This window comes from Castor canadensis, chromosome 13 (genome assembly GCF_047511655.1).
Source record: "Castor canadensis chromosome 13, mCasCan1.hap1v2, whole genome shotgun sequence".
Classification (NCBI taxonomy): Eukaryota; Metazoa; Chordata; class Mammalia; order Rodentia; family Castoridae; genus Castor; species Castor canadensis.
Genome location: NC_133398.1, coordinates 65345773 through 65361544, shown reverse-complemented (window position 1 = coordinate 65361544; position 15772 = coordinate 65345773). Strand labels below are relative to the sequence as shown.

General features: G+C 39.4%; 1 protein-coding gene across 2 annotated transcripts in view; it reads right to left on the bottom strand.

Annotated features, from left to right (window-relative positions):
• Brd10 (bromodomain containing 10) overlaps positions 1-14828 on the bottom strand; it is a 112408-nt gene extending 97580 nt beyond the window's left edge. For both annotated transcript variants that reach the window (XM_074051916.1, XM_074051917.1), the window contains exon 1: positions 14119-14828. In XM_074051916.1, the coding sequence (XP_073908017.1) occupies positions 14119-14705 (587 nt within the window). In that variant the 5' untranslated portion in view covers positions 14706-14828. The remainder of the gene's footprint in view (positions 1-14118) is intronic.
• Between the last annotated feature and the right edge of the window lie 944 nt (positions 14829-15772).

The window sequence follows — 15772 nt, the reverse complement described above, 5'->3', positions numbered from 1 at the left end:
AACAAAAAGCTGGTTCTTTAAAAAAATAAAGAAGATTGACAGAGGCAAACCTGACTAAAATGAGGAGAGAAAAAACCCACTCAGTAAAATCAGAAATGCAAAAGGGGAGATAACAACAACACATACCACAGAAATCCAGGAAATCATCAGAGACTGCTTTGAGAATCTCTATTCTAATAAATTTGAAAATCTTGAAGAAATGGACAAATTTCTAGATACGTATGACCACCCAAAGTTGAACCAAGAGTACAATAATCACTTGAATTTGTCTATAACACAAAATGAAACTGAAGGAACAATAAAGAGTCTCCCAAAAAAGAAAAGTCCAGGATCTGATGGATTCTCTGCTGAATTCTATCAGACCTTTAAAGAACAACTAATACCAACTCTCCTTAAACTGTTCCATGAAACAGAACTAACACATTTTATGAAGCCAGTATTATACTCATCCCAAAACCAGACAAAGCCACCTCTACAAAGGAGAACTATAGGCCAATATCCTTAATGAACATCGATGCAAAAATCCTCAAAAAAATAATGGCAAACCAAATACAACAACATATCAGAAAGATCATTTACCATGACCAAATCGGCTTCATCCCAGGGATGCAGGGGTGGCTTAACATACACAAATCTATAACTGTAATACAGCACATTAATAGAAGCAAGACAAAAACCACTTGATCATCTCAATAGATGCAGAAAAGGCCTTTGATAAGATGAAACACCATTTTATGCTAAAAGCTCTAAGAAAACAAGGAATAGAAGGAATGACCCTTAACACTGTAAAGGCTACATATGACAAACCTATAGCCAACATCATACTTAATGGAGAAAACTGAACCATTTCTCCTAAAATCAGGAATGAGACAAGGGTGCCCACTATCCCCACTCCTATTCAACACAGTCCTGGAATTCCTAGCCAGAGTAATTAGCAAGAAGAAGAAATAAAAGGATTACAAATAGGTAAAGAAACTGTCAAAATATCCCTATTTGCAGATGACATGATCCTACATCTTAAAGACCCAAAAAACTCTACCCCAAAACTCCCAGACACCATAAACAGCTATGGCAAAGCAGCAGGTTACAAAATCAACTTACAAAAATCATTAGCTTTCTATATGCCAACAATGAACAAACTGAGAAAGAATATATGGAAACAATTCCATTCACAATAGCCTCAAGAAAAAAATTTCAAATACCTAGGAGTAAACTTAACAAAGGATGTGAATGACTTCTACAAGGAGAATTACAAACCCCTGAAAAAAAGTGATAGAGGAAGACTACAGAAGGTGGGAAAGATCTCCCATGCTCTTGGATTGGTAGAATCAACATAGTAAAAATGGCTATACTACCAAAAGCAATCTACATGTTCAATGCAATTCCCATCAAAATCCAAATGACATTCATCACAGAGTTTAGAAAATTACCCTAAAGTTCATTTGGAAACACAAGAGACCACAAATAGCCAAGGAAACACTCAGCAAAAAGAGCAATGCTGGAGGTATCATAATACCCAATTTCAAACTATATTATAAAGCATTAGCAATAAAAACAGCATGGTACTGGCAGAAAAACAGACATGAAGACAAGTGGAGCAGAATAGAGGACCGGACATGAATCCTCACAGCTATGCCCACCTTATTTTTGACCAAGGTGCCAAAAACATACAATGGAGAAAAGACAGCCTCTTCAACAAATGTTGCTGGGAAATGTGGTTATCCATCCGCAAAAAACTGAAACTAGATCCATGTTTATCACCCTGTACTAGCATCAACTCAGATTGGATCAAGGACCTTAATATCAGATCCAAAACTCTGAAGTTAGTACAGGAAAGAGCAGGGAATACTCTGGAAGCAACAGCTACAGGCAAGGACTTCCTCAATAGAACCAAAGCAGCTCATCAACTAAGAGAAAGGATGGATAAATAGGACTACATAAAATTAAAAAGCTTCTGCACAACAAAAGAAATGGTCTCTAAACTGAAAAGACCACTCACACAGTGGGAGAAAATATTTGCCAGCTATATATCAGACAAAGGACTGATAACCAGAACATACAGGGAATTCAAAAAACTAAACTCTCCCAAAATCAATGAACCAATAAAAAAATGGGCAACTGAACCAAACAGAACTTTCTCAAAAGAAGAAATTCAAATGACCAAAAAACACATGAAAAAATGCTTACCATCTCTGGCCATAAAGGAAATACAAATTAATACCACACTAAGATTCCACCTCATCCCCAATAGAATAGCTATCATCAAAAACACCACGAACGTGGTGGTGTTGGTGAGGTTGTGGGGAAAAAGGAAACCTGGTACACTGCTGGTGGGAATGCAAGCTAGTGTAACCACTCTGGAAAATAATATGGAGGCTTCTTAAAAATCTAAACATAGATCTGCCATATGATCCAGCAATCCCACTCCTAGGGATATACCCAAAGAATGAGACACAGGTTACTCCAGAGGTACCTGCACACCCATGTTTATTGCAGCACTATTCACAGTAGCCTAGTTATGGAAACAGCCAAGATGCTCCACTACTGACAAATGGATTAAGAAAATGTGGTATTTATACACAATGGCATTTTACTCAGCAATGAAGAAGAATGAAATCTTATCATTCACAAGTAAGTGGATGGAACTGGAGAACATCATCCTGAGTGCGGTTAGCCAGGCTCAGAAGATCAAAAATCCTATGTTCTCCTTCATATGCCAACTTTAGGTCTAGGGTAAATGCAACAATGTTGTTGGATTTGGGTCACACTCTAAGGGGAGAGCACATATGGGAGGAATGGGGATAGGGAGGAAACCCAAAACTTGGAAGTGTTTGATGTCACCACTGCAGAGGAGCTAATACAGTAACCTTAAAATGACAGAGGTCAATATGGGAAGATGATTGGGAACTAATGACAAGGTCAGGTAGAGATGAATCAATTTGGATTGTAATACACTTGTACATGGAAGCAATGCTAGGAATCTCTCTGTATAGGTATCTTTAGCTCAACTAGCAAAAATGCTATGTCTTTCTTATTACTGCTTATGTCTACTCAACAAAATTGGAGAAAAGGGCAGAACAGATTCTGCCTGGAAGTGAGGGGGGTGGGGGGGAAGAGGGAGACAGAGGGGGGCAGGGGGGGAGAAATGGCCCAAACAATGTATGTACATATGAACAAATGAATTAAAAAATGTTATTTCATACAGCTAAAAAAAAAAAAAGAAAAGAAAAATAACTTGGTAGCTAGAATAACCTAAATAGAAGTACCTATATTTAACATATTTTTCCCCCAAGAACTAGAAGACTAAAATTATTTAAAGAAACAAAACTAAGTCCACCTCAAATTATTTAGTGATATAAATCAACATATTACCTGTTTCAGAAAAAGTCTTTCTCTTTTTGTTAGTATTACTCTAGGATTTCTGCAATATATAACAACAATTTCCAGACACATTCGTATATATAATTCTTCAAAGAGAAAGTCAAATGCAATTCCTTTAACTTGGTAGTCAAAAGAATGACACACTGAAAATTAAGGGATGTCAAACTGACACTAGTTTTCTCCTCCATTTCATGTATGTATGTACCCCTTATATTTCACTAATTTAAAAGCCTTTAATACAATAACTTCCTAATATGGAGTATCAAATTCTTTATTAGCACAGTATATTAAGCCCTCCATGATCTGACTACAGAATTTGGCCTTCCTAGTTGCACCTGTCACTACTTTTCTATATATAACTATACTCTACATAACCAAACTACAGGCTACTCCTTAGCTATATACAGTCACTTTTTTCCCTTTTCCCTTTTGAATATGCTGTTGTTGTTGCCTGGAATTCTCTACATCAACTTAATCTACTCCTGTCTTTCTATATTCATCTTTGAATCTCCCTGTAAATGTATGTTGAATACAATGAATTATACCTGTCTTACCACATAAAACATACACTACCTTAAGCCCACCCCAACAGTTAATGGGTTTCATTACGCTATTTTCATCACACCTCATCACTCTCTCCTTTCTCCCTCCCCCCTAAATATTATTCCCCCAACAGTTCCTCTTTTACAATCATGTCATTATTATTAAGGTCTAGATTCCACACAGGAGCAAAAATGTGATTTTATCTTTCTGAGCTTTTCTTATCTTGCTCAACATGATAATCTCCAGTTGCACCCACTTTCCTGAAAATGACATAATTTTGTTTTTCTTTATTAGTGAATACTCCATTGTGTACATGTGCCACGCTTTTTCAAATCCATTCACCAGTTATTGGATACCTAGGCTGATTCCACAGTTTTGCTATTTTTCAATACGGCTGCTGCAAAAAAAGAATGGGTGTGTAGGTATCTGTGTTGTACGGTCACCAACATTCCTTCAGATATATGCCCAAGAGAGTATAGCAGGATCATATGGTAGTTCTATTATTAGATTCTGAGGAACCTTATGTTAATTTCCACAGTGGCTGTACTGATTTACATTACTACTAACAGTGTGTAAGGGTTCCTTCACTTATCCCTACCACCACATCCTCACCAGCATTTGTAGTTGTTTTCTCTTTTTGGGAGGGGGTGGTTCTGGAATTTGAACTCAGGGCCTGAGATTGCTAGGCAGGTGGTGGTATACCACTTGAACCACACCTCCACGCCCCTTTTTGCTTCAATTATTTTTCAGATAGAGTCTTGCACTTTTTGTCCTGGGCAGACCTTAGAATGCGACCTCCTACTTCCGCCTCTCAAGTAACTAGGATTATGGGCCTATATCACCATGACTGGCACTACTTTTTTTTTTTTTTTTTTTTTTTGAGACAGGGTCTTGCTAAATTGTTCAGGCTGGCCTTGAACTTGAGATCTTTCTGCCTCAGCCCTCTGAGTGCTGGGATTATAGGCACGTGTCACCATACCCACGTTTTTGCTTTTTTTAAAATTTAAGATAGGTCTAATTATATTTCCCATACTGGCCTCCAGTTTGGAATCCTTTTGCCTCTACCTCCTGAACACTGGGATTTCAGACTTGTGCTACCATGCCAAACCCTATACTACTTCCTATTATGCTGTTTTTTTTTTGTTGGGGGGGGGCGGGAATAAGCATTGAACCCAGGGCCTCACAAATGCTAGGCAAATGTTCTATCACTGAGCTAAACCCTACCTCTTTTTACTTTGAGATAGGGACTCCCTAAATTGCAGGGGCTGGCCTGGAATTTTGCAATCTACCAGGTTTTTGAACATTGTATCCACTCTTTAAAGGAAGGTACTGAGTCTCTACTCAACAACTATATATTGTTTAATTTGAAGTCAATGTTCATAGAAGTCAAACAGCAGCAAATCAAGCTGAAAAAGTCCCTTCTCTAATAGATTTTACATTCTTGTGAGAAAAGACACACACACATATATATATATATATATATATATATATATATACACTAAATATTACATATTAGATTATAATAAAAGCCATGAAGAAAAATAGAAGAGGTTAAGGGGGATAGATAATGATGGTGAAGAGGGACATTACTTTAGAAAAAGGTTAGGAAAGGCTTGCAGATAAGGTAGGCAGCAGAGAAGAAAGAGAAAAGCCAGTAAATGAAATTATCTGTGGTAAAAGAGTCAACTTTAAACTTGTTTTTCCTCAAGCACAATCAGAGGTATTCAAAACAAATATAAAACATGTATTTGATTTTATTGATTACTTTGCAATATTTTCACCTTCTATTTTAAAATTAAGATATGTCAAAAATGTTGCTTGTGAGCTCACATGGAAACAACCTATTTATAACTACTTCTATGTGAAACTTTTGTACTATAGTAAGTTTTTCAGATGGTGTGTTTCCTTCTTTATAAAATGAAGTGAACTCGGTTCTTATTTTTAGAACAAACAGAAAAAGTAACTCCTGAACTCACTAGAAGTTATTTATTTAGCAAAATTTTGGTATCCTTTACTATATTTGTTTGGTAATCTAACACTAACACTGAAAAGTGGCTTTAAAAACAAAAAAATATGAACTGCCACTGGGAAAATAATCAATATTCTACCTCAGTACACATTTTGTAGAAGATACTTTCTTTCTGGTATCAACCTCAAGAGGTTGAGAATGTACATTACCACAAAAGTCAATTTACTGTGGAAGTTATTATAATTTTTAAAAAATTGCTAAACTTAATTTAAAGCTAGACCTTTAAAACTACAACTATAGTTAACTACAAATTGAGATGTTATCATTCGAAAGAAAACGTATGTCGCCAAATGAGATATATCTGAAAGAGGGAGCCATCCTTCTGAGAGAGAAGATCTCCAGCTATTTCATGTGTTAAACAACTCAACTTCTGCATTGTATCTTGGCGTTTTTTTTTTTTTTTCTCACTGATTTTAACACAGGAGACTTTTTCTCATAGAAGAGCAACAGTAGTAAAGTACTTAGAAAGTAAAGCAAGAGTCAAGTAGTTTTATTTTAAGCTAGCTTATCTTCTGTATTTTCTCTTTTATCTTTTAATGAGATCACGACACAGATATGAAGCAATGTGAATTCTAAGACACATTAAAGAGATATAAAAGTACACTATCAGAAAAATAATTTTTGTCTGAAAACCCGGGGTTAGTTCTTATTACTAGCAATTCCAAGTCCTTAAAGTCACACCTAGAAAATACGTGGGTTTCATATTTTAAATGGAATTATGAAAAATGTCAACATTAATACATTGATCACTGCAGAAAAAATTAAAAACCAGGAAGAGTGGAAGGAAAAATTAAAATTCACTCGCAGTTCCACCATCTAGTTACAAACAGATAATTTAATATGTGTACTGTTTCACAGCCTTGGTAATACTTATTTTAACACAATTTTGTTTCTATGTAGTTTACCAAAATTATAAATATTATTTCTTTTCAATAAATATAAATTTTACTATAAAATATGCTTATTTTAGAAAATCGAGGAATATATATAGGAAAGTTAAAGAGGAAAATACTATTTATCTACTTAGCAATAACCACAATTAATATTTTGTTGGTTTTTCCTTAGTCTTTTTTTCAAAGACTTATTTTTAAGCATGATTAATTCTGGAACATTAACAAGTCCCAGATGAAAGACAATATAACAAAAGGCTTAGTGATAGATAATATCACCACTGGGATTTATTAGTCTTTCCCAATTAAAAAAAAAAGAATTTCAGGTAATATGAATTTTAAAAACTCACAATACTATGTAAGTTCCTGGACAGTAAAAATGGCTATTATTTGTTCTGTGGAATTGTAACTTTATGCAGATAGCCTAAAGATGAATAGAAAGCTAAAATATTACAAGTATGAAATGGAATTAATTTTTCATCCTTTGTTTTACTCAGGTATTATGTCACAGCAATGGAGATGACTAGCACACAAAGAGAAACAGACTACATAAGGGAGACAACATTGGACTTTTATTATGTGAAATCTAAATCATTCTTAATATTTTCAAGGGGAAGAAAAACCTCTTTAAATAATGAAGTCTGTAAGTTTGCATGCAGTATTTCAAATAATGCCTTTTACTTATGCTATGTAACAAACTTTTTGGCTTCATTAAATGCCTTTTCTCAAACTGCTCAGCTTTTAGCATGTATTATACACATTTTAGTGATAATTTTTCTAATCCTTTTTCTTTTCAAAAAGATTGCTGAAGATAATCAATCCTCATGTAAAGTTCCACTTCGGTCCCCCTGTATTTTACTAGACTCTGTCCTAAGCAATATTATTCACTCTCATTTTTTCAACCATCATCCTTCTGCAAGTTAACCATTCATTGAGCATCTCTAGTTCTCATCACTATATGTGCACTTCTAAAATGTTCAAGTGGATATCTTCAAATGAATGCCTCCTGCCATGCTACCTCATCATCACCATCATCTGGGCACAAATCATCTATTCATTTGGATAGCATCCTCTCCTTCACACTCCATATCCAAGAATTTGCCATTTACTGCTTGTACCTGCTGAATTAAATTCTCTTTTGTATCATCATCCACCTTTCTATTCCTACTGTTTGTTATTATTATCTCTTGATAGAATTAATTCATAACCTTTTAATTGATTTCCTTATTTCATTCTCCTTTCATTTCTGTCTTCAAACCTTAAAATACTTCCACCCTCATGTCACTTCCTTAAGTCAAAACCTGTGATGCATTTATACTGCTTAGATTCAACCTCCCTAGCAAATATTCACTGTCCTCTATAACTAGCCTTGCCCATCTTTCTATACTTATCTGCAACTACAGGTCTACTTCAATCCTATATTCCAACAACAGGTTATAAAGTATTTCCCAAATACTCTGTACTCCCCTACCCCTGCATTTTTAATTTTGTGTTTCTGTTACCTATAAACTTGAAATAATGGACAAGGTCAAGCTTACCTCTGTATTGATACAATTTTACATACTACCTAGCACAGAATAGCTCAAATAATTGTTCAACTCTTCAATTTTACCTACCAATCAATATTCTACTCTCTTCAAAAACTATAACCTCCTGAATAAAATCTAATAAAATATTGTTAATCTCAGCTCCCTCACACCAGTGTAGTTATCTCTCCTTTTCACAAACTTAACACTCTATAACACAGCCCAACACAGTAGTCCTCAAAGTATGCAATGTGGGAACATGGTATTTTCCTAAGCTTAATCATCAAAAAACGAAGTAGTAGGCAGGGTGTGGTGGTACATGTCTGTAATTCAAGCTACACGGGAGGAAGAGGTAGGAGGATCATGGTTCAAGATGGCCTAGGGCAAAAAGTGAGACACCCTATCTGAAAAAACCTAAACAACAAAAATGCTGGAGGGCTGGCTCAAGTGGTAGAGTGCATGCAATTGCAAGGCCCTGAGTTCAAACACCAGTATCCACACACACACACAAATCCAAAAAGTAATTATGTTTTTCCAATTTGTAGGAGAAAAAAAAAAAAACTAAGGTGCTAGATAGAATCTCTTCAACTAAGGGCTTCCTCTCATAAGTTGTTTTAAACCTTTTGGACAATGTCGTAAAAAATTCTGTGATACAATTAAATATATTAACATTTCAGGGTTTTGTACAAATAGTAGCAATATTATCTAAGTGTTCTGATAAGGGAATAGGTTTGAGAATCACAGCATTAATGAATTTTACCTTTTACCATACCTGTTCATGTTTTTTTTTCCTATGAGCCTTTAAATCCTTTGGGGGGGAGAATAAAACAAGGGCTCAATAAATGCCTTATTAGTTGAACTCCTCTATTTTCATCACTACCCTTAAAATGGTTTTTGGACCTTTTCTAAAAAACACTTATAAAAAGAACAGCAATTATTATTAGAATATCAACCTCTGATATTCTATAGTTCTGAAGAAGCAAATTCAGAGTCTACTACCCAAGGTCCCCCATTTTTTTTGGTGAGACTGAGATTTGAACTCAGAGCCTTTAGCTTGCTGGACAGTGGCTAGCAAGACACTAACACTTGAGTCATGCCCCATCACTTTTTGCTTTTGTTATTTTTTAAATAAGACTGGGATACTCCTATTTACACCTCCTGTATAGCTTGGATGACAGGTGCACACCACCACACTCAATTTTTTATTGGTTGAGAGGGGTTTGCTAAACTTTTTGCCTGGGATGGTGGTCTCGAGCCATGATCCACCTGATCTCTACCTCCAGACTAGCTAGGATTACAGGCTTTGGTAACTGTGCTGGACCCAAGGTCCTCAATTTTTAAGGTTTGATATAAAAGAGAATTACAGAACCCAGTTGGAAGGGCTAGACTACTTAGGAGAAATAAATCTTTTATTAAAATTTCCAATTAATTTCTAGGCATTGATCTTCAATAAGTATAAGCAAGTCAACAAAAATTCAAATTTAACTTAGGAGAGGATTAAAATCAATCTACAGAATTAATTTTGATTCTATTACTACTTGTACTAGGACACCTCTATTTTTAAATTTTTGAGGCTTCATAAGGATGCTTTTGTACTCTAATCCTCAAGAAAAATATGTCAACTAAAAAGCAGCTTTAAAATTAACCTTCAACTATGTTTTAAGAAAGCTTTTTAGCCCATACACACACCATTTTAATAGCAACTTCATTGTGAACGCAAGAATAATTTTAAGAAGGATACTTAAAATATCTTTAAAATAGTATCTTAAATGGCCAAAAGTATTTTGGGGTTTGAACTCAGGACCTTAAGCTTGCTAGGAAAGAGCTCTGTCAACTGAGTCATGCCTTCAGTCCTTTTTTTGCCATTGGGTTTTTGGATAGGGTCTCTCTTTTGCCCGGGCTGGCCTGGAACCCTGATCCTCCTACCTATGTCTCTCTTGCAACTGGAATTACAAGGCTGGGATTATACATATGCACCACCATACCCAGCTTATTTGTTGAGGTTTGGGGAGGGGCGGGGGTCTTACTAGCTTTTTGCCTGGACTGGCCCTAAACTGTGATCTTGTCTCTGCCTCCTGAGTAACTGAGATTACAGACATTTGCTGCTGAGTCTGGCCCATAATAAAAATTTGAATTCAGTTCTATTGGTGTCTCTGATGAAGCATATTTTATTAACAACCACCTTTTAAAGTTAGGAAAACCTCACCTTTTGGCTACATGAGAATATATTCAAAAAGCTTTTAAAACCAGTTTTGAGAGAGGCAATAATTCTTAACATGACATTTTCTAAATATCTGTGCATAACTTCCTAATACATTAAGTATTTTCAATTCCTTTTCACTTAGATGACTGTGTCCCTATTTTTAATGAAACAACAATGCTAATTGTTGTTTCTCAGTTGCCACAAGATAAGATGAATGAAATTCCTTCTAAAATATAAAATTGACATTAGAGATACTATCTTAAGTAAGAAAACAGTACCTATAGGGTAGGTAGTCTAAACTGTATTTTTAATATTAAAAATTTGAAAAAACTGTGTTGGGACTTTCAAAGGATGGTGCCACTTCAGAAAACTAAACACATTTGTAGCTCAATATGTTATTCATTCAAGCAATTAGTCAGATTTTGCAAACTGAAAGAACAGCTTAGTTCTATCACAAATATGTATATATTTTTATATATATACACATTTATTTATGACACATAAGTTTTTATAAATTTGTTTATATATGTAGTACTAGTATAAACATCACAAAAAACAAACTAAAAAAATTTTAGAAGGATAAACTAAAGAACATACTGAAGCTCTAATAGTTTCTTCCCTCAACCCCATGGATCATCTTGCAATTCTGGGGTGCAGACATGACTCTGGAGACCATACTGAAACATAACAGAATTATTTGTAGTTTACAGAAACACCATGTTGTTTCATGCTTTGCACTCATTGTAGTTCAGCAGTCTGGAATGCCCCTGTCAAACTCTCCTAAAAAATCCAATAACAATATTCAACTCCTAAAGAATCAGTTCAAGTACAAACTCACTGTAAGCTTTAAATACTCACTTTCCTCTTCTACTTTCCTTCTCTCACTTGCTATTCCCATGCTTGCTCCATCCCCTTTACTTCAGATCACCTTATTCATTATATCCATTATAAAAGCATTATCTTTTTAGGCATTTCCTTCCCTACAACTGTAAACCACTTGAGGCCAAAGAACTTCTGATCTCTAACACATGAACGTCCTGCTCTAGCAGACACAAATATTTGTACAATCAAAGCTGGCCATGGTGATGCACACCTGTCATCCTAGCTACATGGGAAGTGAAAATAGGAGGACTGTGATCCAAGCCAGCCCAGGGACAAGCATGAGACATTTCAAACAAAAAGGTCTGGAGGCATGGCTCAAGTGGTAGGGTGCCTGCCTAGCAAACACAAGGCCCTGAGCTCAAACCCCAGTACCCTTCCCCCTAAAAAATATCCACACATACACTCAACTAACCTAGCGTAACACTCTCACTGTACAGATGAAGAAACTGACTCAAGTTACATAATGTGTCCAGAGTGCCACTTAGCTGCTCTCTAATGATAATGCAGCATCCTCTTCAAAAGTACCTCACTGATTACTGCTCACTAGAAGACTTAGTAGTATATAGAGCACCTGTAAAGTTGTCATTACAATTTGAAAATAATTCAGTGTATTACAAATATGCACCAGAAGACAAAATAAAAATGATAATATCTAAGAGATACTGACTGTATTACTAGAACATCATATACCACTTTAAAGATATTTATAAATAAGCTGTCTGAGTCACCTACTTGCTGAAAACCACATTCATGTGAACAGTCTATAGAATATTGTTCCGGAACATCTATATATCTAAATTGTACCCCAAACATCTACAATTTATGTGTTTTTCAAAGTTGTGCCCACTCAGAGCAATTACTTAGTTATGACTTAGACTTTAGACTATTACAGAAAAAAAAAAGATTTCCTAGAATCTCCAAGCAAACCTATCCTTTACAAAGTGTGTGCATACATCAAATACAAGTTTAAAAAAAAAGTGAGACTCAACACATCTATTTGAGATCATCATGTTACTTTTTACTACCAAAATGCAAGAATTTTTATCTCTTGATCTAAGGATATCAGAGATACACTATTATATTTAGTAATTATGCAATGTTGTAAGTTTAATTTCTAAGTATACATACTATCAGATCACATAGAAATATGTTTCTGAGCATTAGTCACTGTAGGGGTGTGTGTGGCTCAAGTGGTACAGCTTGCTTGTCTAGCATGCTTGAGGCCTGGATTCAATCCCCAGTAGGGGATAAAAATACCTTTATGTAAAAGAAAAACAGTCTCTCCACCCTTTTGTAAACATCTACAGTTCAGTGAAACCTATAATGCTACTTCTTAGCACTTTCAAGCTATTCTCTTGTCTCTCTACAGATATTTCCACATCTGTAAAACCAGGTGGACTAGTAGGTGGCCTAGAACTCTTCAGTTTCTTCTGGGTTTAAAATCTTGTGACACCAATTTGGGGTATATTTTACTACTTAAAAATAGTGACACGTGAATGTATTGTTCTTATGAATCATAGCCATAAAGTACTAAGAGGACAACAGTAATAAACAGTACAAAATTATCAAATCACTATCGTACTAAAGGTAATTTAGAAAGCTAATGTGTTAATAGTTATTCTATTACCTAATAATTCTACGTCATGAAAGGATACAAGTGGTTCCCTGGTTTAAGGAGAACTTCCCTAGTGAATTAAGAAATATGTTAATTTTTCAGTGAAATAAACCACTGATTAATAGCACCAGTGACAGAGATTCGATTATTTTAAAACTAAAACGACAAATCAAGGACAAAGGAAATAACACATTTTTAAAAGGAACTATTCCGTAAAATAACAAGTACAATGCCCAGGTTCACATACGAGGTATACCTCGTTTTATTCCACTACTAACACTAAGGCTAACACATGGGGATATGTAACCAATATTGCTGGTTTTCTAACCCACTTAACCCAAACAGCAACTTTACTAGGTATGTAGACTATTAGCCCGTTTTACAGTCAAACTCCTATTCCACCTCAACTATCATTTCTAACAACATTCAATCAACTTTCTATTCCTGAAGAAATTAAATTTGGCTTATATCAACTAGACAGTACTTATAAAAAATGCGTTTTAGTAAACTCCTGTGTTTATTTTCTCTTATTGCAAAAATTCAGTTTCCTCAAATAAAAGGAAAGATCAGGGATAAGCCAGCGTGATCATTAACCATTTAATAAAACCATAAATAAATCTCCGATTGGCTGAAATGGGTAGTAAAAGCTAAAAATCGTAGTGATTTGAATCAGCCACCTTTCTCCATAGGCTAAGATTATTGAAAAAAGAGATTTCGTCCCCAGCGCATGTCGAGTGTCCATCCCTCGCGAGCTTCCCCTCTGCCTACACGTGAGATCCTCCTTACGGGAGCCACTCCACGCGGCGTCCACCGCCCCGCCCGGCGGCCGCCAAGCTTTCGGCGGGCGGACGCCCGGCATCCTTCGGGGCGTCGGCTTCCAGCGCCCCTCCCCGCCCGCGCCCCGCGCTGCTCCTCCTCCGGGGTTCTCCGGCACCGACTCGGCACCTATCAGCGCCGCCCCCCGGCCCCTGGCCCAGCCCATCCTCGGACACGTGCGAGGGTGTGTTTGTGTCGGTCTGTCAGTCCCACCCGCGCCGCGGCTCGCTTACCGGGAGAGAAGCGCCAACTTCTGCTCCAGCAACATCTCCAGCTTCTGGCCCTGTCTGGACATCCAGTGGTCCACTCCATGCAGGCGGTAGCACGTCTCCAGCATCAACCTGAAGTCCGCCACAAACTCCGTGATGCCCCGGTACTGGCCGCTGGCGAACTTCTCCTCCATCTTCAGCAGACTCAGGCCCTGGCCCGGCGGCGGCGGCGGGAGGGCGCGACTGCCCCGGCCCCCACTGCGCGGCCCCTCGGCCACCTCCTCCTCCCCGGCGGCAACGCCCCCCAAGGGCTGCAGGAAGGGGGCAGTGAGGCCCCTGTGCTTCTCCTGCAGGAACTCGCCTAGGATGCGGTAGCCCTGCTGCAGCTCGTAGGTCAGCTCCTGCTCCTTGCAGCCACCTTCCGCGACCACCATGGTCTCCGCCGCCTCCTCCTCTGGGCCGTCCGCGTCCTCCAGCGAGGAGGCACTCCTGCGGGCCGGCGCCACCGCCGCCGCTGCTATCTCCTCCTGGTTCTCTTCCTCGGCCGCAGGTGGCGGCCGCTCCTCCTCCCCGGCCGGCTCCATCTCCCCCGGCGTCTCGGGCACGCTCATGCCCCGCGGCAGGCCCAGGCTGGGCGGCCCGGAGCCGGCGGCTCCAAGTGTCGAAGGACGTGTGAGCGCGGGCCGCTTCCTCACGGCTCGGCCGCGCCGCGCAGCCCCTGCCGCATCGGGCCTCACGCTCCTCAGATGCCGGCTCGGATCGGTGCGCGCGGGGGTCTCGAGCTCGCCGCCGGCGGGCGGGGTTACATGGCGCGGGGGGAGGGGGGAGAGGAGAGCCTAGGTGCCCTCCTCTCCCCTCCCCCGGCAGCACCCGCGCGGCCCTCGCCGGCTTCACCCACCGCGCCCCGCCCGCTCGTTCTTCACCGTCCAGGCCCGGCGGGGCTGCAGCGACCTCGGCGCCCCACCCCCTCCCGGGCCGGCAGGGGGCTGGGAGGGGGCAGGAGTACGAGGGGGTGCTCTTCTCCCTCCTCCCCGGAGTGGGCCGCAGCACTGGGCCGCGGCGGCTCCGACTCCTCCTCTCCCTCACACCCCCTCCCGCCCCTCTCTACCTGCAGGGGACCCGGGCAGGAGGAGGCAGCGCACTGACGGGGCCCGGCGACAACTGTCAGTTAGAAGCCCCGCTGGGCGGGGGAGGGGGGGAGGGTGGGGAAGGGGAGGAGGGGAGGGCACTCAGTTTCCCCGGCTGGGGAGAGCTGTGGAAAGAGGCAAAGAAAGAGGCATCGTCGCCATCCCTGTTGCGCGTGCGTGGTAGAATAAAATGTCCCCCCGCCCCCCTCGTGTCCCGCCCAGCTACGCGAAATCCAGGACTTGGGCTTCGCCACCCATCGGGAGGCCCGGGTGTGCAGCGCCGACCAATGATGTCATTAGTGCGCAGACGACTATAAGGGGCGGGGTGGAGGGGAAAGCAGAGCGCATGCGTCTGGGAGCCTCTCCCAGGATGGCGCCCAGTGGCTTTAAAGAGCGAGTGGCAGGAGCCAGACAGGAACCAATTGGGGTTGTAATACACATGTGCGTGGTAGCAATGCTAGGTATCTCTTTGTATAGCTATCTTTCTCTCAAGCTAACAAAAATGCTATGTCTTATTATCTCTTATGTTTTCTCTTCCACAAAATTGAAGA